Genomic DNA, 26,837 nt, shown 5'->3' with positions numbered 1-26,837 from the left:
AGGGGCTGCCTTTGCCGCTGGTTCGCTGGGCTGCTGGAGAAAACCGAGGAAGGGAGTAGCACAGGACTACATCTCCCAGGAGTGCGTGAGGACCTCCAGGTGTGTTGCTGCTGCCCCGCCGCCTATTGGTTAACGTCCCTTTAAACTCTGCCATACTTCTCGCAGCGCGGGACGCGCGCGGGCGGCGCCGGGCTAAGCCCGGGCAAAGGGCGGGCCGTCTGAGGCCGTCCAAGGGCGATCGAGGACGGGACGGGCCACATTACTGTTATCTGGGTTCATGTGTTATTACCATCGGTACTGAGACAGGTATTGCTGTTGTTGAAGTCTTTTGTCGATCTGCGCCATTAACAATTGATTTACTATCAGGTTGTGTGATAGTATAGTGGCATGATGTCCAAACAAAAAAATCCCTCGACGTCAAATACCATGGACAATTACTTGGTCCAGATTGTCAGCAAAATTAACAATGATAGGAGGGTGTCACTGGGGTTAACATGTCCTTCCAATCCTCCATTGTTGACTCCCCTATCTGACTTACTGTTAGATTCTCCCCCACAGGCTATTAGTAGCACTCCCACTAATTTAGTGACCCTAGATAGCGATAACTTCGAATCAAGTGTGCCCATAGCCCTTAATTCGCCATCCAATTCTGTTCTAGACTTAGCTGAGGATGTTGAAGTCGCAGACCTCCAGTCTCCCGCCCTTCCCCCGAAGACCAGGGTAGTTAGAGCGTGTAGGAAACCTCAGATTAAAAATAACGGGACTCGTCCAGGAAGGAAAAGGGTAACCACTGTAAACAAAAGCGTGAATAAAGAAGACGCATCTGGGTCATTTGCTAATAAAAACCCTGAGATTGAGCTCTCTGCAAAAATTGCAAATATGATCGATACCAAAATAGAAAGTATTATTACACCCTTGGTAGCTAAAATCGATCATCTTATGGCAGAGGTAGCTAGATTGAACGCTTTAATAAATAGACCTGTGGATGAAGCGACTAGAGTAATACCATTGGCACCAAATGTATCTATCACAAATAGGGTGCCCTCCTATGGTGGAACAAGTACTACAGCAAATGAGATAGCCAATGCCCCATTCCAGCAACCTAGAACTGATAAAAACCTCCAGAAGGTAAATAAAGCTAGCCATAATGCCTCACTATTAGCAAGCGATCAATTCCAATGCATTACTGAGGCCGAACCCCTTACACTGGTTCTTGCTAACGTCCCTACCTTGTCGGCTGATAAAGCAGAATCTACATCTTCTTTGATCAACAAATCTTTGCACTGGTTGGCAAACAATATGAAGATGTCCCCTTGGGGCGAGCAAAAACTAGCAGGGGAAATTATTCTGGCAAAAAGAGTCCAATGGCTAGGGCACTATCCAAAAAAATTTAAAGGAGATTGTGTGGTTCTCAATTTTTCTAATCATGAAGTCCTCCCCAATGTTTTGGGTAATATATTTCCCCCCCAACGAAGGCAAGGTGCTATCGTCCCATTAACTCTTAAATATTTTTATCATAAGAGAAACAGAGATGCCCATCGAGCGACATTGAGATCAGGGTGGATTCCGGCCCCAAGTATATGGGGTAGGAGCGATTCCATCAGTAAGTGGAATATCAGTCTAGAAAAAAGGTTTGAGGTTCTGTCAGACTTAAATGCCTGCGACTGACTCGATGGGGAAATTAATCCAGTGAACAAGAATACAGCACAGTCTAATAGTTTGATCGCCTTTAAAACTTTCGTTAGCTATAGAGAAATTGGGGTAGTAGGTAACCGTAGTGAAATTCAGGCTGATGTAATTGAATCACAGGGGCTAACATTCCCCAATAATTTTGGAAGTGTGAGTCTAGAACCCGATGCATTGGTAAATGCTTTACCAGACTTCTCATTTACTAATATTGATCATGCGGGTAGGTTAGCTGGCGAGACACAAGGCACATTGATTAAAGATCTTCCTTGTCTCCCTGCAACCGAATTAGGATTGACTATTCTATCCTGGAATATTGCAGGTATAGCCAACAAGCTGCATTCTGCTGTATGGTGCAGCTTTGTTGACAAATCCAATATAATCCTATTCCAGGAGTCGTGGTCCCTGGTTCCAGTTTTCCGCCCTGGATTTCTTAATTTTTACATACCTGCTACCAAAAAATCAAAAGGTAGACCATCAGGTGGTTTAATAATCTGGGTACGCCAGTCATTATGTTGTAAAATCAATCAACTGAGCCTTCCATCTAATGATATTTTGTCATTAAATCTCACCTGGCCTAAGGGCCAGGGTATGGCTATTTTCAACATTTATGCAAGAGGGATGGTTGGAGGTACCTTGTCTGATGTGATAACTGTTTTGGATTACCACCTCTCAGCGCTTCCATCTGAAATGATAATAATCGTAGGAGGAGATTTCAACACGACTTTTGAGCCCCTTGGCCCTGAGGATCAGTTTCTTGCCGTTGAAGAGGATAATAGGTGGGGTATTCCCCAGCTGGATCTCCCCCCAGTCAAGAGATGGTCAGCCGCAGCCATTCAACTCAAAGCACTCTGTCTGGAAAGAGGGCTCAGAGCTGCTAACGGGCGCACCCGGTCAGATTGTCAGGGTGCAAGTACGTTCGACAATGGCAGGTCCTCTAGCCGTATTGATTATTTCTTGGTGGATATAAGAGCCTGGTATAGATTGAATGACATGTCTATAATTCCACGGGATGAAAGTGATCATAATCCCCTGTGTTTGGAACTACAAACTCTTAATTTATTTTATTTATTTATTTTAGCGATTTCTAAAGCGCCTGGTGACCCAAGGGCATCCCCGCGCTATGTAACTTGAAATCCTAATGAGAGGGAAGGCGGTCGAAGGGAGTTATTTGGGAAACAGATGGGTCTTTAGTTTTTTGCGGAAAGCAAGGTAGTTGGATTCCAGTCTGAGGGCTCGAGGGAGTGCGTTCCAGCCCTTAGCCGCCTGTACGGAGAATTGTCGACCTCCTGTGCGGGCTTTTTTGAATCTGGGGATGCAGACTAGATTCTCATTTTGAGATCGTAGTGATCTGGTTGCTGTATAAGGTGTGATCATTTTACTGAGGATCGCTGGACCAGATCCGTTGTAAACCTTGTGTGTCGTACACATTGCTTTAAAGTGCACCCTTTGGCGCACGGGGAGCCAATGCAGGGTTTTGAGGGCTGGCTTGGCGGATATTCTGGAGGGGGTGTTGGTAATCATGCGTGCTGCCGCGTTCTGTGTCCGCTGGAGTTTCGTGATGGTAGCCTCGGGGGCTCCCAGATAGACCAGATTGCTATAGTCCAGGCGGGACAGCACTAGACCCTGGATAAGAAGCTTTCTGGACATAGGTGGGAGTAGGGGCAGGATTTTACGGGTCGTGCGCATGAGTCCAAAACATATGCCCGAGGTTTTGGTTGCCTGGGTTTTCATCGTAAGCTGTGGCTCAAGCCACACCCCGAGTGTCTTGATTTCAGATTTAGGGGGGGGAATTTCTCCAAACACATCGGGCCATAGTGTAGGGGGGATAGTTGTCCATTGCTTGCCGAGTAGCATTACCTCTGTCTTAGCCCCATTCAATTTCAGTGATGAGTCATTCATCCAGTTGTGGATATCTATGAGGCAGTTAGTTAGATTTTCAGGATGGTCAATCAGCTGGGACAAGGAGACGACTAGTTGGGTGTCGTCAGCGTAACTCACCATTTTGATGTTAAATGGTGTTACCACATCCTCGAGGGGGGCCATATAGACATTAAAAAGCGTCGGGCTTAGGGAAGAGCCCTGGGGGACGCCGCTGGTGAGTGGGAGGGTGGATGAGTGATGGCTGTCGTCCCACACTTGAAAAGTGCGTCCTGTGAGAAAGGATTCGATCCATTTGATAGCTGTCCCGGTAAGTCCTGCATTTGCCAGTCTATGCAGAAGGACACGGTGGTTGACCGTGTCAAAGGCTGCACTTAGATCCAGGAGGATCACTGCCACTGATCCCCCTGAATCTAGTAAGCCCCTTGCCTCTTCGATCACTGCGAGGAGTGCGGTGTCCGTTCCATGGCCTGGGCGAAATCCGGTTTGGGATTGTCGGAGCAGTTTATTCGTTTCAAGGAACTGGGACAGTTGGATGTTTACCAGTTTCTCGGTGACTTTGCTAATGCCCGGGAGTAAGGATATTGGTCTATAGTTGGACAGGTCCGATGGATCTAGCTGGGGGTTTTTTAAGAGTGCTTTGACCACAGCACTCTTCCAGCTGTCGGGGACGGTTCCGTGGGTAAACGAGCAGTTGATAAGGTCCGTAATAGTAGGCACAATTACTGAGGCTACAGTCTTGAGGAACCTTATAGGGGCTGGGTCCAAAGGGGATCCACTTTTCATTTTTACTAGGGTTCGCTCAACCTCTACGGGGGTGACAGGTCGGAAAGTCTGAAGCAAAGGACGACAGATGCTTTCAGTCTGTTCGAGGGAGGTACTACTTTCCGTGAAGCTAGGGGAGCTGGGGGGTGGGAGGGAGGTCAGGATGCGGGTGATTTTCTCGTTGAAGAAGTTAGCTAGCTCATTACTTCTGTCAACTTTGGGGGTGTTGGAGGGAGAGGTGGTGGGGACCTTGGTCAGCTCTTTGACGATTGAAAAGGATTCTCGGGCTGAATTGGATGCTTCTTGTATTCGTGTGTTGTAGTAAGAAGCTTTGGCTGATTTAATGGCCTCTTTGTAAAGTTTGACCGTGGCCTGGTAGGCTACTTTGCTGGCATGTTGCCAAGTCCTTCTCCAGAGTCGTTCGGCCTTAATAGCCCTAGAGAACCCAAATCTGGTGGGATGAAAACTACCCGGGACATTGTCGTATCGAATAACATGCGACATGTCAAATGGGATAGATTTATAGAGAAGTTGGAAAATTTGGAGGTTCTTAAAAAAGTGACCATTGAAGAGGTGGCCAATTTAAGTTCTCAATTGACTAACAAAAATTTCCATTTAATCATGCTTGAGGCCTATACTATCTTTTTTCTAAAACTGCAAGGGTTTTTTATGAAGTCTTCTAAGATCGGAAAAGCCAACAAGGGAAATCCACCAGAGGTGGGATGGTTCAATAAAACTTGTAAAAAAGCTCGCCAGAATTTGAATACAGCCCTGAGATCAAGAAACATGGAAGATGTGAGATTAGCTAGGAAGCTATACAGACAAGCGCAGCTAGTGGCTAAAAAAGAGTGGGACGAGGAGCAGTGGCAAGATTTGAAACACGCATGCTTGGCTAAAGACCAGAAACAATTTTGGGCTATAGTAAAGTGGGACACAGGTGGGATTGCACCATCACCCCAAAATATTGTGGCAAAAAATCAATGGATAGACTTTTTTAGACCACAGTATGCTTCTGCCCTATCTGAAGGAGAGTATTCACTCCCCCCTACCATCTATTTCCAAACGCAGGTGTTTTCGATCAAAGATGTCAACCTAGCTTTGGATAGTATTTCTGGGGGCCGAGCTCCTGGAATGGACGGGATACCTGCGGACGTGTTTTTAACTGATAGACTATCTTGGTGTCAATATTTTCAATGGCTAGCTAATTCAATAGCTATGGGTGCACCTATTCCCCCTTCATGGAAAGGGGCGGAAATAATTCCAGTTTTTAAAAAAGGGGATAAATCACTTCCAAGCAACTATAGACCTATTAGTCTTATAGATTCAGATCAAAAACTAATAGGTCGATTAGCGCAAAATAAATTACAATCTTGGATTGAAGAAAATAATATCTTATCACCGTACCAAGCTGGGTTTAGACCTTGCACTAGCTCTGTTGACCAGGTTTTCTATTTCTTAGCTCTTTACTGGAGGAACGTGAAGCTGACTAATGGGACCCTTTATGCGGTCTTTATAGACCTGAAATCAGCTTTTGACCTGGTGCCTCGCCCTAAACTTTGGAGGGTACTCGATGACGCAGGTATGGCCCCAGAACTACTAACGTTACTTGTCCGCTTACATGAGAATAATTACGCACGAATTAGATGGGGAAGCCAGGGGGAGGTGACTGACCCATTTCCTGTCGAGCGTGGTGTTCGACAGGGATGTGTCTTGGCGCCCACGTTGTTCTCCCTGTACATTAATGGGATAGTTGATCATCTTGGATGTTCCCCCATGGATGCCCCTGTACTGGCAGGGTCCCGAGAGCCTGTTCTCATGTTCGCGGACGACACGTTGATAGTTTCGCGAACTCCAAGTGGGTTACAGAAAGCACTAAATATATTTGCTGATTTCTGTCAAGAACGTGGCCTGGAGATAAATACCTCCAAAACTAAATTTATGTGTTTAAACCAGCGGAAAAACTTTAGAGGAGCTATTAGATTTAACGATATTCCGCTGGAACAGGTTGAGGCTTTTACATATCTAGGCATATCCCTCCAGACCAACATGAAATGGACAAACCATATTGACATGGCTGCTCTAAAATTTCTTCAGTTAGCAGGTGCAATCGTTTCTAAACACAAATCTTCTTTGACTAAACCAATTAGCCCCGCTCTGGAAATTTACAACATGAAAGTTATCAGTGCCTCTCTATATGGCTCGGAACTATGGGGTTTTTCCAATCTGAATCAATTAAGGTTGGCTGAAAACATGTTCCTACGTTGCCTAACAGGTGTTCCCCAAAGTACCCCAATGATCCCGCTTAAATATGATCTAGGCAGGAAAAAAGTTGAGGATTTGGCACGGTTACGCCCACTTAATTGGCGGCGGATTATGGCAACCCCAGAATTAGCACATTATGCCACCGCCCTGAAAGACATTATCAGGGCTGATCGTTTTCATTCCATCTTATGGCTCAAAGAAATTAGGGATTTGCTTACAAAACTGGAGTTAGGGCATTTATGGAATGATTTTAATGGTTCAAGTTTCCCATCAAAGCCAATCCTCAAGAAATTGTACTGGGATATGATCTTGACATCTGCCTCTAGTTTTGGCCAAAACTCCAACCTGACTGGTCGTTTTTTTGATATTAAAACTTTACCATCTTGTGAGGCATTTTGGGACATTATAGAGAGGCCCATTGACAGGAAACTGTATTTCCAGTTTAGAATTGGGTCTCTCCCTGTAAAAGCTTTTACCCATAGATGGTCACCTACCCAGGATGATAAATGCCATCATTGTCTAGATCTGACCGAGGACTCAGGACACTTGTTGTTTGTGTGTCCGTTGTATATTGCTCCCCGCCATAGGTGGATAAAGCCAGTATGTATAAATTTGGGAACACGTAGTTACAAGGAAGCTCTAAGAATACTTGAATCTGATTGCTCTCCTTGCTTGGCTATTGCTGTTGCAAAATTTTTGGGGTGGGCATGGATACTACGTCTTCGTGCCCTAAAATCCCTTGAAACTGGTCAATGAATGTTTGACACCAACAATTTTTAATTAATTTTAACAACCAATATTCTATCTTTTAAAAGGATTTTATTTTTTGATGTTGTTTCTTTACCTAAAGTTATTCGCCAGCATCATGATTTAATGTATTTTTACATTTTGAATTTTAGCTTAGTATTTATGATATGGTTAGGATGTAAATTGCTTTTATGACATGCTGTCGAATAAAGCTTTTGAAAAAAAAAAAGTAATCTGTACCATTGTTGTTTGCCTGTCTGCTTTTTACAAGGGTCTATTTTAATTCTTAAGATGACTTGTGAAATAAAAATGCAAAATCATACATGGTAACATTAGATTTTTGCTAACTATATCGTCACTCAGATATTTCGAAAAATAAATGATGATCTATGCTCTTTAAAAGTCTACTTTGCTACCTTGCCTATGTTGTATTATTTAAATTCCTCTTTTTCATTCACAATTTTATCTGCCTCCAGGATTCATACTATGTTCTACCAAACTGTCCTTGCCACGGTCTTTGCCATCAGTGAGATCAATAGAAGTCCTTCTCTTCTACCTAATACTACATTGGGATTTCATATTTGTGACTCTTGCTTTTCTGAGTTGGGAGCTATCGAAGGAACCTTGCAGCTCCTCTCCAAAGGAAATGAGACAATTCCCAACTATAGCTCTATTTCAAGTCCAAACTTGATTGGTATAATTGGAGATGGTCCATCAGCAGGAGCTCTGTCTATGGCCAGAATACTTGGAGTCAGCTGGTTCCCTCAGGTGCGATAATACCTCATGTACTATTGCCAAAAGAAAGTCAAATCTACTGACCTTGTAGGAAAATGCCTCTTTTTGCACGATCACCCCCATTTGTTTGAACTGATACTGCTTTTTTTTTTACTCTTTGCTTGGGACTCTGCTAACTAGGCTCCAGTGCATGTGCTCTAACCCTAAAACATGTTGAAATTATCTACACTCCCAGTTGGCATATATAACTTACATTTTAGTCCCTAGCATCAAGTACAAAGTGTGCCCAAGGCCTGTAAGTTGTCCTTTTAAATATTGAGAAGTCACTGCTTTGTAGACTTTAATACCCATAAGGCAGGGTGCATGGTATTTAAAAGTATGGCACATGCAATCTTGTGGATAAACGTGTCCTTACAGTGACAAGGGTCCAAATGGTAATTTCACTATAGCCACATTAGCTGTTCCATAGGAAAGCATTGGGATAAAATATTACATTCATTAATGTCATCTCTGCCTGGGAAATAACTACAAAGTTAATACTTTGACTTTTAAGAATATTTATAACAAACATCAAGTTATTGATAAAGATGGATTTGGTATAAATATTTTGGAAAAGTTTCTTTTAAAAAGTTACAGTTTCTCTGCCTAAACGTTCTTGAGCCCATTAGATGAGCTTCCAACAGGCACGCAGAAGCTGAATAGCTCCTTTGAGGAGGTCCAAGCTTGCTCCCAAAGCTGTTAGAAAGGCCTAAGTTGTGGGAAGGCGTTCTATTGCTCTGAAAGAATGACCATCTGGACAGTGTGCAGAGACTTAATGAACTTAAAATAGTCCTACACTATCAAAGGCAGATGTACCTAACATCTGGACCTGCTCACTCCTTTTCCAACTAGTCCTGTTCGGCTACAGCTTGCAGCCTTTCCTTGCTGAAGGTATACGGGCTCCAAATAAATGACTAAGCTAGAACATAGAAATCTTCACTAGGCGAAAGAATGGGACATTCCTTAGGTGGGAATTTCAAATTTTGTTTGCTCTGAACTTCCCTGCCAAAAGTTAATGGCTTCATCTGGTCTTCATCCAATGGCTGCCCAGCCTTGTGGAGCCCTTCTCCGTCACAGCCTGCTGCCTTGCCCTGTTTAAGATTTTTAAGGTTCATTTCAGAGACCAAATCCAAAGGTAAAATTTCTGTCTGGGACGAACTTGGTTTCAGTATCTAATCTACGCTCCATCGCCTTTGGCATTAAATCATATTCCTCCGGTTCCCATATTGGATTTTTTGACTTTTTGAAGTCATTTGTTCATTATATAATTATCTTTTTTATATTGGAGTAGAATTTTACTGAGTTGTAATTTAGACTCTTTAGCTATTTTGGTACTAATGAATGCTTTACATATTTTCCTAAATTAAACCTGTCTGATCTGTGCCATAGATACTAGGGATTGAGCTCACGTTTAAATTACTGAAACCTTACTGGATCTAACAACAGGAGTGTCATTATTACCTGTGGTAGACTACCATATACCCTAACTATGATCCACTTTCTCACATGCTTAATTAGAAAGCTGGTGATGGATTACAATAAAATGGGAGGGATAGCTGCCGCTTTGTGGGTGAGTAACACATCCACCAAATTCTAAATCAGGCCCAATATATTTTTGATGGTATTAGGTTTACCTTGTACCAAGTCCCAGGAAACCAGAAAATACATCATTTAAATGACTAATTTCAGAAGTGTGCCTTCAAGCTATTTACAAGTTCTGAAGCCTGTGATTTACAGTGAAGGTGTGCTTGGGTTTTTACCAGGAATTTCAGGTCATATCCTTTATTTAAGGATAGTTCATAGTCAATAATTTAGCTAATCAAGAAAACTGTCCTTAGGATGGATAGTTTCTGAAATGTACTAAGAATCAAAACTAGGAAAATCACTAATTTACCTTCTTAATTGTACAATCTGTCTTTGATGACTTTAAAAAGTCATAATTTGTGTGTAAATGTCGATTTGACTAAATTGTTCAAATAAACCAATTGCTTCTATATCCCTTCAGATCTCTGTTCACTATGTTGGAGATCTTTGCCTATACGTGCATTCTTTAAGGGGTACAAGTATAGACTGGTGCAGATTGCCAACACTCTGCACCGAGCAACCCATGGTAGATGACAGAACTCTGCGGGAGAGTGAGGTGGTCTAAATTTAGTCCTTCTCATTATTGACCCTTCATGCCACAATTCTGGAACTATTAGTCAGTTATCAGTTGACCAATTTTGGAACCCTCTTGAGTGTTCGACCCGTCACTATCTGGGTTGGGAGATCCTATGCAACAGAAATTGTCATCTGGAGTCAGAGCCAAAGCTCTGGACTGGGTTCAGTCATTCTTTAGGAATGGCAATGAGCTGTCCCACTGTCGCCATTTCAGTCTTCTTCTCTCAAACTGACGTGGTGGAACACACATGGTTCTTCATTAGACCTACTTTATTTAAAATGTTCATATTCCCTAAGCAATGCTGATTCTTTCTATCCACTTATACTTTCTTTAATTTTGCCAATGATACTCAGTTTTTAATTCAGTTTAATGGGAGCTACACTTCCCCAGCAGAGTAGGCTTCAGGACTAAGTTAGAGCAGTCTCCTATAGGATGTCTTTAAATATGCTTATACTTAAATCCAATAAAAGGGAGGTGCTCAGTCTGCAACCCAGTCCACAGTCTTGTTTCTGTAAAAAAGCCATTAATTCAGGTGAGAAATTGAGGTATCCCTACTGACTCTGGACTGTTGTTGTCGTGGACAGGACCTGCACGTTTTGGATGACCAAAACTGAGAGCTTGGTGTGCAGACAGACTCTGGACACCCCCACAGGATGAGTCAGCCATTAGACCAGCTAGCTCTACAGTGCCACTACCACCCCCCCGTATTCTACAGCGGTGTAGGTAATTTCTGGCAACCACTAAACATGACAACCCTGATGCCTCAGGTATTGTGGAAAACAATACGGTATCTTTTACTCAGTCACTCATGCTTACTTTTGTCCATGACGATTGGAACAGTTTCAATAATTATTTATTGATCCACATGACCGTTATGTGGTGTGGATGGACAAAATGTATGTCATTGGTATGTACATGATAGGACTATCCTAAAGGACATGACATTGTTTGTACCACATGTCAATACATTTTGAGGTATGACAGTAGAGTGATAAATGAAAGTAAACAACTGTACAAATATTTAGGTAGTTCTAAATAGACTGCTGAATCAATGCATTTGGTTTATTTCTTGGCATAAGTGACTTATGTGTTTGCATTCGCTCCCTACACAGATATAGTTTGTGGTTTTGAAGTGCTATGTAATTGCGCCTCAGGCTCACACTCTGGCGCCCCATGTCGCATGCTGGTGTCACGATACACACGCACAGAGACACCACACAATGCTAGCCCCTGGAGTTCCATAACTGGGGGATGGGTCACCAATAGCTACCCCTCGTTCACGGCTCCCCCATGCGGTCACCACCTGACTACGTATTAATTGCCATGGTTAGGCACACCTGTTTGGGCCAATCCCCATTATGGATTCGTTCTCATATAGTTCCTAAAACTAGAATGAGTGTTATTGTTATTCCCTGTGTGTTTGAAGTCCTTTCTAGTGACCTTATGCCTCCATACACGAGGCTTCACAATGCGTCTGCTCTACTGGCTGAGCTCATAGACCTGTACCGGACACATGACGAGCTTTAACATCATTTCCTGGACCATGGAACATTAGGGGTATCCACACCCCTGCATGCAGGTATTCCATAGACGCATACTTATGTCGCAGGTCCGCCGGGATTGCTTTCCTGCAAGAGACACACCTGATGAGTCTAGAAGCTGACAGACTTTGTTGCCGCTGATCCGGGCATGTGTACAGTACTAACTATTCTTCCCAAACTAGAGGAGCCCTGATATGGGTGAGGGCGCATACCCCATGGGAGGAGGAGGAGGTGGTACTTGACCCTGCAGGGCACTATGTTTGCATTAAGGGTAGACTCAATGAGCAGACTCTGCTGCTGGGCTCAATTTACGCTCCTAACACTGATCAGAGCACTTTCCTTAACAGCCTTTCTGCCAAGCTATCTAGATGGGGGGATGTCCCATGGCTACTGGATGGGGATTTCAATTTAGTCCTAGACGTATCACTTGACCACCCCTTACCCGCACAACAGCCTCATCGAACTGCGCAAGCTTTGCGCACCTGGCTGGGACACAGTTCACTATTGGTTGTGTGGCGTGCGCACAACCTTGACTCATGGATATATTCCTTCTACTCACAAGTTCACGATCTCCATGTGCAGTAGGATCGCATCCTGGCATCAGCTGCGCTGTTCCACTTAATCCGGGAAACTGGGTCGGACCCATTCAGACCATAATCCACAGATCATGTGGCTAAATTGAGAGAAGAGGGCTCCTCCGATCCCAACCTGGCGGGTGCAGACACAGCTCCTTGGAAACAGCAATGCTAGGATACTTCGAGCACAATGCCGGCTCCACGAGCTCCCCTCTTACAGAATGGGAGGCTTTTACGGTCACGACAAGAGGGCATTGTCTGGGCCTTACATGGAACATCCGCAAGCAATAGGACACCTCCCTCGCCTCTATTGAGCGTAGGCTTCTCCATTGGGAATCCCAGATTGCCACATGCCCTTAAGCAAAGACACAATTAGACACTATGCATGCGGAACAGCTAGAGCTCTTAGAAAAGCTGCGCTGTCATTATTACCTAGTTGACTCAGCTCACACCCACACGTCATCAGACAAGACGGGCAAACTACTCGCTCTCCTTCTCAGACAGGAGCACCTACGCCATCCCATACACTCCATTAAGGATGAGCTTGGGCAGATGAGGTACACACAACTGGACATTCACACGGCCATGACTAAACATTATGCAACACTCTATACATCGAGGGCGCACAGAGACTCCCTCCAAATAGGCAACTTTCTGGACTCTGTTGAGCTACCTACCCTATCCATTGATCAATACCTAGAGTTGGATTCCCCCTTGTCAGTTAACGAGATCCAGGAAGCTCTCGCGTCACTGGCATAGGGGAAGACACCTGGCCCCGACGTGCTTCCTACAGAGTTTTACAAGACGTACGCGGAGACCCTGGTACCTCTTTTACATGTGATCTATACCTCTTTGTTGGACAACTCAACCCTCCCTCCCTCTTTGTGCACTGCTAACTTGGTCTCCTTGTTGAAGCCAGACAAAGATCCCATGACCATGGGGTCTTACAGCCCCCTAGCGATCCAAAACACAGATGATAAGATTCTGGTGAAAGCCCTCACCAACCGACTGGCCCCCTACGTGCCCTCCTTAGTACATGTAGTTCAGAATGGATTCGTTCTGGCCCGGAGCACCTCACTCAATCTCAGCCGCTACTTCAGAGTGGCAGAATAAGCTCCTCTGGACTGGCCTCGCTCAGACTGCCCGGTTCTTGACCTCGAGAGAGCCTTTCACTACCTTTCTTGGGACTATCAGGTTCTGTGTAGGCTCTTCCTTTATTAACATGGTCAAACTGCTGTATAAGCACCCAACGATCTGAGTGAAAACTGGGCCCTATATTTCGGAGCCTATTCAAGTGGGCCGTGGGACTCGTCAGGGCTGCCTGCTCTCCCCACTCCTTTTCTCCCTGTGGTGGAACCCCTTGTGGTGTATATACCTGCTCAGGTGGACATTGGCATTCCTCTGGGTGATGGCTCTCATACAATCTCCTTGTATGATGATGATATCCTGTTATATGTAAGAGACCTTTACTCCATCCCATCCCAGCTGGACTCGGCGCTTTCACTATTTGCCACAGTATCCGGGCTGAGGGTCAGTGTGACGAAGTCCATCCTCTTCCCATTTTCATTGGTCACTTCAGACCCTGAATATTCATTGGGCGGAGTCTCAGTGACATGGTGTATTAATGCATTCCGCTACCTGGATGTCCGAGTATATCGGAATAAAGCCGATCTGTTTGAAGGAAACATTACCAGGGCCACCTCCGCGATCCATTTGCAGATGAATTTCTGGAAAACTCTCCCACTGTCTATCTCAGGTAGAGTGGCCCTTCCAAAGATGGTGGTCCTTCCACCACTTCTTTACTATTTCACCATCCTGCCCCTGTACATTCCCCCTCCTACTTCCACAAGTTGGAAACTATGGTGTGGGATTTTCTCTGCTGGTACATCCAGACACAGGTTCTCCATCAAGAAGCTTTATATGCAAGCGGGACAGGGCAGGCTTGCCGTGCCTTATCTGAAGCACTATTACCTAGCTGCCCAGCTGCAATGGGTAGCCAGATGGCTAACTTCACGTCACCTGTCAGATACAGCCACATTGCAGCCACTAATGTCACTCTACACCCTACTTTACATGTTCCATCCCTGCACGAAGCTCAGGAAGACAAGCTGTTGGCTGCACTCAATAGCGTACAAATGTTACCGCAGAAGCCTTTACATTACCTACGACACCATACCATATACCCCGGCTATCCCTCTACTGAGAACACCAAGGGAAGGGTAGTCTACCACGTCAGCGGACCAACACAGCCGGGACATGTAGGACATTCGCGACACGGGAGACCACTTTAGAGAAGGCCTCTCCCCGGGGCATTTTCTATTACACCGTGCACTCATAACTTCCCTCTATCTCGGTGCAGTAGCTTAGCAACAGAACCTCCCACACACCACCTAATTCAGTACTTTCATATCATGGGTGAAGGGGGACATTTAATACGCTGGTTTGCACCGTCCCTCCATCAACACACAGCAATTACACTGACCCCACCCAGACCAACATTGGGAAGAAATGTTAGAAGGCCCGACACGCGCCCCCGCAACCAACTCTTTCGGTAGATACAATACTTCATTCTACACCGAGCATATCTTTCCCCAGCCCAGATAAATAGGTACTTTAACCACACCAATACAGAATGTCCCAGTTGTCGTTTGCCTAATGCATACTCACTGCACATGCTTTGGCAATGTCCCACCTAGGAGAGTACTGGACCGTCAAAGAGTCCACTTTGCCCTCTGTACCTTGCACAACATCCCTTTTCACTGGGAGGCATATATTTTGCACCTTTTTAAGAGGGGCAGGAAATACAGGATCACCTCATGATTCTTGGATCTGGGCCTAGTAGCAGTCAAACGCCTGATCACTAAAAGATGGAAGGTGCCGGTAGCACCTCATACACAAGACTGGCGCCGCTCCTTGCTCAACTCAGCCAAGGCAGAGGGCGTAGTCCTGAAGAGGGAAGACCTGCTGGGACTACGTAAGTTTCCCCTAGCTAGTGGTTTGAGGGATATTGTAAATGTCGTACAGAGGATGGATGCACCTGCTGACGTTACACAAGAGGGGGCAGAAGTCTTAACAGCTCTAATGCCATATCCTGCTATCCCTACCACGTATCCCTGGTGGGGCAATATCTCTTAATCCACACTCAGCCAGACATATCACAGGAACCTAATGCACACTACAAGCAGACAAACACCTGAGGTGATATTTTGTGGCTATAGGTCATCCCCATCCCTGTGTTGAATTATTTTGTCCTCATTTTGTTGAACCCTATGCCCATTGTTCAGAGATGCATATCCCTGCACACAGATCAGCAATGAACTACACATCACGATGCCAGTTATGCGGTTACACCTCCACTCAGGTGTCCTAACGCTGTGGTCATCGCCAATCTGGCATGTAGAACATATTAAGAGCATACTGTCACAGCTGTGTCCTCAATAATTGATATACCAAAGTATTTTCTTTTGCTAAACGGTTTCGCTGATCTATTGTTGTAATTCATCGCTAATGTTGAAAATTAAAATGACAATAAAAAGTTCTAAACAAAAAATAAGTGACTTTGAGCATACAATGGTGGTATTTGGGATAAATATTCATCAAATATTAACTGTAGTGTGACAGCCCCATGAAATACTTACAATAGCATCACAGCCAACAGATGTTTTGCCTCGTCAGGGGACTTTCTCAAGGCTGTACGGATCAACAATAATTTATTGAAATATTTTCATGCATCATCAACAGCCAGTCCATCACATAGTATCATACCGTGTTAAATAAGTATACAACATCGCAGGTTAGTAGAACTTAAAGTGCATAATAATTCTCATAATTAAAAAGTTTATACATTTTGTAGTAACACTCAAACATATGTATTAAAACACAGCATTTAACACTGTAGCGTAATCAATAGTTTTTAAAATAGTGCATGGATGCTTATTAAGTATCCCATTCATAACACATAGTTCTGGTCACTTTTGTAATGGTTACCCTAATGTGTAGGTGAAAATATGGATATATCTATTCACAAGGCCAATTACAAACCCCAAGTCCATTAACAGTGCAATTGAAAGAAAGTTTCTAAACTTATTTGGTTTGTCCTTCTTCTGAGTCTCTGGAAAATCCACCTATTCGTTATGGTGAAAGGAACAATTGCTGATTAGAAATTCCTCTTCCAGGACTATGGCAAGACCTTATTACTTAGCCTGACAAAAGGCCTTTTAATGTACTTGCAAGTTATTCAGAATACAGCATTGCATCTACTTTTAATCCCTCCTCATTGCACTTCTGCCAAAATGGATCTAGACAAGAGCCATTGGTTGTCCATTGAGAAGCACAATGGTTTTAAAACATATGGCTGTCTCCAGTTCTGGCCTGGCATATCTTAGAACTCAGCTTCAGCCTGACACCCCTGCCCGCTCCCTAATGTCCTATTCCATGACTTTTTTGCAAATATCAACAAAAAGGCTTTTCAGAGTTGGGGTTTCTCCTTCATTTCTTTGAGTCAACCTGTTGGTGTGAGCTCCCTCCAGGGCACTTAATCAAGACAAACTAAAACTGAGAAACCTATCTTTTTATCATCATTTATTTCTTGATTTTTTTGTTTTTTATCTTTCATTGTGCTGGGACGCCTCAGGGCAGTTATTGGTCTGTACAAATAGTTTACTTATTCTTTCTTTTATAGATCCATTGTTCTATATTTGCTTTTTCATGGACTCTTTCTTCTGGAGTTGAGATCTTTTTTATTTACCTTTAAAACTATTGCACTGAATTTTAGTTAACACACTGCTTAGAAGTTCCACTAATTAACAATTTACAGAAATTTTAAGACAAACCTGTAATGTTATCAAATATTGTATATGAGTCTTTAAAGCAGAGAATTAAAAGGTGTTTACTCCACATCCACAACAGATCAGCTATGCAGCAGCGCTCCCTAGTCTAAGTGACAAATTCCTGTACCCGTCTTTCCTACGGACAGTGACCAGCGTTTCATTCGTACCACATGCTTTGGTGCAGTTACTGCTCCACTTTGGCTGGACATGGATTGGAATTCTGTCCTCAAACAATGACCTAAGCCTTGAAGGCAGTCAGATGTTTAAGGAGGAGGCAGCAAAGAAAGAGATCTGCTTTGAATTTTTTGAGACTCTCCCCACAGAACCCAACAGCGCCCACTTAAACAATGTAATTAACATTTTACAAACATCTTCCGTCAATGTGGTCATTTGTTTCACATATTCAGTACAGATCACCCCAGTACTGAAGGCGCTATCTCAGCAGAAGATGGCTGGAAAAATTTGGATTGCGGTGACCACCTGGTTTCCATCACCAGTATTTTCCAGAAGAGATCTATGGGAAACATTGAATGGGACATTGGGACTAGCTGTGTACAGTGGGCATATTCCTGGCTTCAAACATTTTCTTGACAACATCCACCCTTTTAGGAACACTGATGATATATTCTTGAAGGTTTTCTGGGAGCAGGTTTTCAACTGTAAATTTGTGAATGAAACAAAATCTGGTAACTTTACAGATATGAATGGGCATTGCTCTGGAACAGAAAACCTGGAATCCCTTGATGCTTCTGTATTTGAAAAAGATGATTTTAGGTACCCATATTCTGCATACAAAGCCACCTATTCATTGGCAAATGCACTTCATGATCTGCTCTATTGCAAATCACAGGAAGGTCCTTTCATAAACAGGTCATGTGCAGACTTAAAGGATTTTAAGCCATGGCAGGTGAGTGTGTGGAAGTTTTTTATCCAAAACTACAAACGTTAGTATAGCATATTTTGCCGATATAGTAGACATCTCACTCAGTCTCTTCATTAATGACACATCTGGGAGAAGCTGTCTTAGAATATGGTGCACACTTATGTAAGTGGGCACCCTGCACTGATCCAGACAACCCTTATGGGGATTTTAGTGGTCTTAGACAGCCTTAGAAAGCTCTCTAAGTGGTAGCTGTGGAGAGCAGCCTTCAGGGTTAATACAGAAGGAGTGTAAAACAGCTTGTTTTACCAGAGCGTAATCTCATTGATATAGATTAAGTGAAAAAGAACCACACAGTGTATATATAAAATATATTTATTTATTATAAGACACTCAACAACACATAAAAATATCTCCTGCCCAGAGATATACACAATGCACACAATACTTTGCAAATAAAACAGGTAAGTAGCATGAATACACAGTGGTCTCGTGGGGGGACCAAACCATATACTAAAAGAGTGGCATGTGAACCACGACTCAAGTCAAGACCATACCCAGAAGATGGAAAAGTGCTGTGAACCACCAAAGGTATATACCCAGGAACCCCACGGAGGCCGTGTGCAGAGTGGGAACACGACCGCGTGTTCAATTCAAGTAAATGGGCAAGTTGTGGATGCAATTTTAAAGAAGAAGGACCCTTCCCAGTGGACCTGGAAGAAACCCTGTGGAAGACAGAAGGTTGGAGAGCCACCCCACCCATGGATACCCTAGGAACCAAGATACCTACACCAGGGTAGCCCGGTGCATAGGTGTGAAGTGGACTCGGAAACTGCAGTCGAACTCAATGGAGGACTTCAGGAAGATGCCACTGCTGGAGGAGGTGAATATATCTGGTGGAACCCAAAGGTGGATTCTAGGTGAGAAGCACCTGCAAGCAGAGGGGACAGAGTCTATGCCACTCAGGAGTGACCAGGAGGCACGGGAGACTAATGGCCACTGATATCAGAGGTTGCAGGAGTGCTGATGATGAACTTGGAGCTACAGCTGTGCGGACCAGGCAATTCTTTGAAAGACCAGGAGCTGTTCACAAGCTGTCCCATGTTGGATGTCGAGAGCTGAGGGGTGGGTGTCCGCTGGGAGCACCAACAAGCCTTGGCAACAGCAACCAATGTGGAAAGCAAAAAGGTGTAGTGTCGGCACCAACAATTCCAGGTGACTTGCCACAAGCAGGGTAGTCAGAGCAGCCCCAAGCAATCAGGGGAGCCCACTGAAATCAAAGAAGTCCTCAAGAGGACCCACATGCCGGAGGCGCTGGAGTTGCATGAGAACTTCAAGCAGCTCACCAAAGATGCAGGCCCACGGTACAAGCAATGTGGTGAGGACAAAGATCTTGGCCACAGGAGATGCTTGTGGTTGGGGCTACTAGGAGTTCGAAGATCTTGGAGGAAGGAAGCCAACAAGCCTTTGAAATGTCAAGTCGAGGCAGTGCACAGGGGTTCGGTTCCTACAGATCCAATGAGGGATACTGGCCTCAAACTTGGTGAGAGGACAGGGCAGGCCTCAAGGAATGTGAAGAATCCCCACCTGTGTTTACTAGCCTTTCAGAGTCCGTGGGAACCTAGGATCAGCAGACTGATCAGCTTCATTGCAGTGCCTGCAGATGCAGGGAAGTGACTCCTTCACTTCAAGGGAGATTCCTTCAGGTGTCTTGGATGGCCACAGGCCTTGGAAGGTTCCTGTATGGAGCATGGGCACAGACATTGCAACAGACTTGCAGGATAACGATACGAGGAGCAGCAGGAGTCTTCCCAGTTGCAGTCTTGAAGCGCAGAGCAAGGTCCAACGAAGTCCTGAGTGCACTGGCGGTCGAAGATGAAGTGTCGTCTTGATATGAATCTTTTCCCACGACAAATCTAGGGACCCACCCACAGTTAAGCCTTTAAGCACCCTAAAGAAAGGGTTGGGACAATTCAAGGTTCCCTCCCAGGGAAGGGGTCAGACAGTGGGGAGGATATTTCCATGTCCTTTGTTCAGTTACGTACCAGAGCAGGAGCCTAAGGCTCCCTGAACTGGTTTGAACTGGACTACGCAAGGAGGGCACCAAATTTGCTCTAAAAGCAGCCTCAGTGGTGCTGGCAAGTGCCCTTACCCTTCCCCAATACACTTAACCCTGTCTGGGAGGTGGTCACACCTCCCTGTGACAGGATATCTATTTTTATGCCTTCCCCTGTTCGAGCTTGGCTCAGCAGCAGGAGTACAGAAACATATCACTGGTCGGCAGAAGCCCTAGCTTTCTGTCCGGTTCTGGAGGGCCACCCGGAGGAGTTTTACACTGCAGGGAATCATAACCCCCACACCATTTACAGTGTGGGGGTATGATTCCAACATGTTTGATACCAACCATGACAGGGTTTGTCACAGCCAGTTTAGAGTTAGCCATCGCTTAATGACACATGGCCACTCTATATATCGTAATGGCTGATGCACTTACAACCCGGGAGAATGGACTCCGTAGGTTGTAGGGGTGTCCTGCTCATGCAGGTGCACCCTCACACTTGGAACAGAGCACCCTGCCTTCTGGATTGAAAGACCTGCTTTAAGGGTCACTTATAGGTTTTAGGTGCAGTGACCTGAGATATGGGAAAACCTATACCTGTCGTAAGTGGTGCTAGCACCAGCTTACGCAGGCTGCAATGGCAGGTCTTTCATCACAGTTTGCGTGGTTTCCCACAGGTGGCATAATACATGCTTCAGCCCATGGGGAACCCCTTGTGTACCTATGTCCTTGGTAACTCAATACTATATGCTAGGGAATTAAAAGGATACAGCAGTAACCATTCTGGGATGTACCTAAGTACTCACCATAACCATTTTAGGGTAGAAAGCACAGAGACTGGGATACTGATTAGCAGGATCCCAGTCAGACTAGTCAGAAACAGCACACACCAGGCAAAAAGTGGGGATACACATGAAAGCAGATCCTACTTTCCTGCAACATCTATGGAGATCTTCTACCCTGAGGTTTTACTCGCTGGCTTATCAATGACTGCCACCTTTTCATTCCATCCTCACAACAGAGTAGTTCTTGCCAGAAATGCCAAAGTTCTGAAACACCTGTGTGTTTGCTTGCACAGCCACAAAGATGAGCTACAACTAGTGATTGTTAAGATAGGCATTAAAAATATTACACTAAAGAGACAGTAATACTGATTGTCTTTTAGAGTAGGTGGAAAACCACCAAATCAGATCCCCTGTTGATATGCTCCTCTGCCTATTTAGAGCTCCCAGACTGCTAGGTAGTGATATCTAGGCCTAGCGTAGAATCACAGGACATGTGACTCCACTGTAGGCTCAATGAAATGCAATGGCTGCATTGTGTACTTTTGAACACAAAGAAAACTCATGAAGCTTGCAAATTAGGTTCTCTCCATGGGCATGGGGGCTAAAAATAGCCTTCCATGGGAAAACCTTGTCTTTTTTGGAGTTTCTGAGCAGGTCATTCTAGTGATGGTCTCCCTGTCCTACATATGGTGGGGCAACCCTCACTACAACCTGGCAACACTGTGGCAAAAGAGTAAGTGAACAGCATTTTTGGCATGCAGGACAAACATGATTTTTTTTCTTAAACTCACCGCATATGCAGAATTAACAATCACCTCATAGGTAATCTTTCTCTGTATGCATTTTGGAATATAATTGTATGATTTGTGTCCAGATGTTGCACTATCTTAAAAATGTTCGCATGGAGACTGCTACTGACAGTGAGAAGTTTTTTGATTCTTCTGGAGATTCACCGCCATTTCTTGACTTGTTGTACTGGCACATGACATCCAATCAGACCAGCAGCTTTGTGAAAGTGGGGACCTATGACGCCAAAGCTCCCATAGGCCTTAAACTGGTCATTGATGAGAATGCCATTTTATGGGGTGGAAAACACACTCAGGTGAGAATTATGTTGATCATCTTACTATCAAAAGTTTTACAATAGTTTGTCCGGATGAAAGAAACATTGCAAAGCAACTTAATTAACACAACCAATCATATGCATTTATTGTCAGGTTGCATTTAGCTGTTCAAGAGCATGATTTACAACTGAGCTTATCACGTGCTATGCTTGATGTACCATATTAAATTGAGGACTCTGAAGGTGTGGAGTCACCAACATTCGAAATGTAGCAGAAGTGGCATTCTACAGCTACTGACATCTATTGACAACATAGGGTTGGCTCATTAGCCCATCATAGCGCCATGTGCAATCTTAAGCTCTACGCTAACGGCTAGGGTAAAAGCAAGGTGTGGGAACACCATAGCATAAGTATGAATGACTCTTTTAGTACTGCACACCTTCTGTAAAGTCTAGCCTTTATGGAGAATAGAGACAAAAGTATCTTTCAAATTGCCCTGCAAATGCATAAACAATATGCTGACCTTTTTTATCCATGGTTTCATAAGAAGCCAATATGCTTGATAGAGTTAAAACTGAGAGAGGTGCTCACAAGCAAAGACATGAGTGCTAGGGTTTCAAGGAGTCAGGGGCATATTATCAAGGGCTTTATCTCCGCTTTAGCGGCACTTTTCGCCGCTAAAGCGGCGATAATGCTATCGCCCTATTAACGAGGCAGCGCAAACATGCATTAGCGCATGTTTGCTGCCTTTTTAGTAACGCCCCGCTTTGCTTCGCTAAAGAGATGCAAAGTAGGCGTACCTTCAGGAAACAACAGGAAAATGATCGCTGACCGCACATCGTTGTATTTACAAGCCAGCCTTGAAAAAGCTTAGCAATGTAAAAATCTGCGCTAAGCGCGAATATCGCCTAATACAAATGTCTGCTAAATTCTAGACTTCGCCATGTACATAATGGGAAGTGGATTGTAAGGTTACATCCACTTCTCCCTATTAACAATATTTTCCTAAGCGCTGTTCAAACATCGCTGCTTTCCATGCAATGTTGATGACAATCGCCGTATATCGCCGGATTTCACATCGCCTGTTAGCAAATCGTTGCAAATACGTCGCTAACATGGCGATGTCATCCGGCGATATACGGCGATAATGAGAAATGCGCTAGACGTGTTTAGCGATATTTATCGTTCATTTTGATAATATGCCCCTCAGTTCTTCTGGAAGTGTAGTGTGTGATCTAAGCTGGAGAAGGAAAGCTTGTAATCCCCCCTACTGTGGGGGTTTCAAGTAAATGGCTTTGAATATGAAAACCTACATAAGGATCCTCCAGGTTTCAACTGTAAACCAATACTGAGCGATTAGGAGAATAGGGCATACTGAAGGACTGGGTTTTTCTAAGACCCAGCGGTGCCAGGGAACAACACCTGAAACCTTCGTGGGTTACCTGTTCTGGCGTACCAAACACAGAGACACGGGACACTTCCAGCGGCGTCAGAGTTCAGCGTTTATTTTACTGCAGGGATCCAGAGGTCACAAGAAGTACACAGCGTGTAGTTTCTCGGAGACTGCTTCAATTTGCAAAAGTGGATCGCTCCTTTTATACACGTTTTTCCCATAGCCCAATATAGTGAACAAAGATTACAACTCAGTTCCCACAATAAACTTCAAAAAGGGTCGCGTTCATGTTTCAAGAGGCCGGAACATGATTACCACAGTATTGCCAGTTCCCAACTGTAAAGGCATATAAAACACATTCCATCCTGATCGTAAACCAATTAGGAGAAGGGACAAAAACAGATGCAAAGGGGGAACAAGGATGCACAACAGGTTAAAGAAGAGTGTTAAGAGTAATAAAGGAAACTTGATAACGGGATCAGAGATACTGTGTCTAATGTATGCATGGCTGAAACAATAGACCGGCACGGCAAGATGAGCCTCAAGCGGGGCCATCTGCCTTCGTCGTGTCATTTCCCTCATCATAAAAGTCATACTCAAAGGAACACGTGTCTCTCGCGTAAGCTTGAGAGTCCCAGGGTCACGAAGCGGACAAAAGTCCGTCCGCTGGCTACTTGAGGGCAAGAAACAAAATGGATGCCGTATCTAAAATGGAACCCGAGGGTTCAGATGAATAAACCCTAAAATAAGACGAACCATATGTGGTTGCGTAGCGAAACTGCGTACACCCACTGTACTCGTTATTTGCGGTTCGTAGATACCCAACTCATCCATATTCGTCACCACTCAAAAGTGTCGTTCCATCCCACACGGAACCTCAGACGCTCCTTTTGCCCTCATGTAGGCAAGCACTAGTCAAGATCAGAATCTACTTCAATATTCATCAGGTCGTTCAATTGCTGCTGGAACATCATTCTATTCATCAACGTCTCCTTGGTAACAGATGGTCGTCTTATACACGTTGTAGCACATAGGCCACATAAGGCAGGACCACACTGTACACAGAGACAACACGTGAACAGAAACGTTACAACAACCCCTACGATCATCAGAATCTTCCAACCCCAAGTTGACATCAGGCCCCAAAACCATCCTAGAAGCGTCCAATTACCTTCGTCCACGTGTATGGACTCGAGATCTTGTGCAACTTCGAGATGGCTTGGTAGACAGTTGGAGCATTGTCAGGAATAAAAATGCAACAACTTGAATGGATAACTTTACACACACCACCTCTATCTGCGAGAACGACATCTAGAACCATACGGTTCTGTAACGTCATGAGTCTATCCGCCTGAAGTTCAGCTGTGAGATTACCAAGGGCACTTGCAGTAATATTAGCAGTCGACTCTACTACCCGTGTCAATTGTCTTAAGTTCCTACTATTAACCATAGGTCCCCAAAACGGCAAGAAACCCTTAAAGAAGTCTCCTGCCTCTTGACCGGCAGTATCCTCTTTGCTAATAACACCTCTCACAACTCTAGTTTTGTGATAATCTGAGGCAACTGTGAAAGTCGGTGGTAAAAGATTCGCAATATAACAGGTACCCGAAAAATCACGGGGTAACCATGTATATGCGCGTTCATAACATACAAAATAGGTGCCCTTGGCAGTCAGAAAAACAGGGGAAGAGAGCATCGGCAGAACATACGTGTCGGTGCAAGCACTGTTCCCAAGTTGTGCTCTCGGATTTCGACCCAAACCTTTCAAGCAGAAATTACCGAGGTGTGGTACAATCCATATTGGGGACGAGCTCTTAAGCTGTCTATCACCCACTGACGTACTATACTCAGCCTCGCTCAGATCCTTGTAAGCCTGTACCTCCTCACTTGGGATAAGCGATGCATCAAAAACATCTCTATCTAAATCCGCTATCGCTATCACCAAAGGTTTGTGATACGGCCCAGGACCAAAATTGGCAGAACGTGGCTCTCGACTGGGGTAAGAATCTAGTGCACTACGGAACATAGTTTGGAATGCTCGAGCCGAACCCTGGGCGCTGTAGGGAAGAACCAAATACGGAATACCCCTATCCATGGTATGTGGCATTAACCCACACACCCAACAATTGGTAGTGTTCATCACCAACTGATGCTGATGTAGAAGTTGAACAAAGGAGTTGTTCATGAACTCCGCACGTCTAACCTGTTCATGTTGAGGCAGAGGATGAAAAGAATGTGGGGAAACAGTGGTGAGGGAGCTTAGTTTAGGAGAAAGAGTAGGTGAAACAGGGGGTAATAACAACTGTGCTCCAAAATATACTCCACCCACCAGTAACATAGATACGATCAGGAACAATAGGAACACCTGAAACAAAAAACATTTTGTACATACAACTTTTCTTAATTCTGATCTCTGCGCCGACATCCTTTCTGCTTCCAATAGCTTAGAGAATGCCATCCTCTACAAACCGTCCGTGACGTACTTGACGCACTTCGTTCTGAGAAGCGATTATCAATCCCCAGGAGTTCCCAGGAATCGACAAAAGTAACCGACCTAGCGTCAGAAACCTGCTAAACAGAAAGGAGTACCCGCACGGCCCTACGGTGACCCGGATGGAGAGGTTTCCTCGCAAAAAAACTCAAATCACAAATCTCTTAGCCACGGGATAGCACAAAAAACTCAAAAAGAAAGGATATAATTGTCCATAATGTTCATAACATCAAAAAAACAAATATACATAACTAATTTTTATTAGTCCTTGAACGAAGAAAATATCGGCTTCTTCCAGGTTGAGTTTGCTCTACAAACAATTGTTCAGCTGGCGCAACAGTGTTCGATGAAGTGGACAACGAGTCAGACCTTGGGTTCTCTGCTACCGATGACTCCACATGTGGGTTTGACAGTGACAATTCACTCCCCACCGGTTGAGCATCACTAAACGGCACAAAGCGCAAAGGAGTCTCAGTTTCTGTTGCCGAAATCCCAGTCCTCACCCAACCGTCCGTTGGTAAGGGGATCGGCACCTTCTTCGTGTGACTGGCGTGTACCCAATTCTTCCTGCCCTCCAGTCGAACCGCAGTCCTCGTCGTCAATAAAACTTGGAAGGGTCCTACGAATCTTGGCTCCAAGTTACGCTTTCGACCAAAGTTTCGGGTAACAACCCAGTCTCTTGGCCGGAGCTGGTGTCCAGGACCCTCTGTCTGCGCCGGTAGAGCTTCAAAGACCTGTTGATGGATTAACCGTAGTTTAGTGGTCAAATCATGCAAGTAATCAATTAACATTGGATACTCAAGACTATCAAAGGCCCTTGGTCTCGGAACCCCCCAAATATTCGCAGGGCGGCCGAACACAATCTCATATGGGCTAAGCCCTACTCGAGAGTGTACGGTCGCTCTGGTCGATAGGAGGGCCAGAGGCAAGGCATCAGGCCATGA

The 26,837-nt window shown here is 44.6% G+C and overlaps 1 protein-coding gene across 1 annotated transcript in view; it reads left to right on the top strand.

Annotated features, from left to right (window-relative positions):
• The window catches only part of LOC146796867 (extracellular calcium-sensing receptor-like), a 108,661-nt gene that overhangs the window by 23,550 nt on the left and 58,274 nt on the right, over positions 1-26,837 (top strand). Inside the window, exon 3 of the mRNA XM_085630249.1 lies at positions 7,818-8,109. Coding sequence (XP_085486375.1) covers positions 7,818-8,109 — 292 coding nt within the window. The remainder of the gene's footprint in view (positions 1-7,817; positions 8,110-26,837) is intronic.

This window comes from Triturus cristatus, chromosome 10 (genome assembly GCF_964204655.1).
Source record: "Triturus cristatus chromosome 10, aTriCri1.1, whole genome shotgun sequence".
Classification (NCBI taxonomy): domain Eukaryota; kingdom Metazoa; phylum Chordata; class Amphibia; order Caudata; family Salamandridae; genus Triturus; species Triturus cristatus.
The sequence above is the reverse complement of the archived record's forward strand: the minus strand, read 5'-3'. Positions and strand labels throughout refer to the sequence as shown.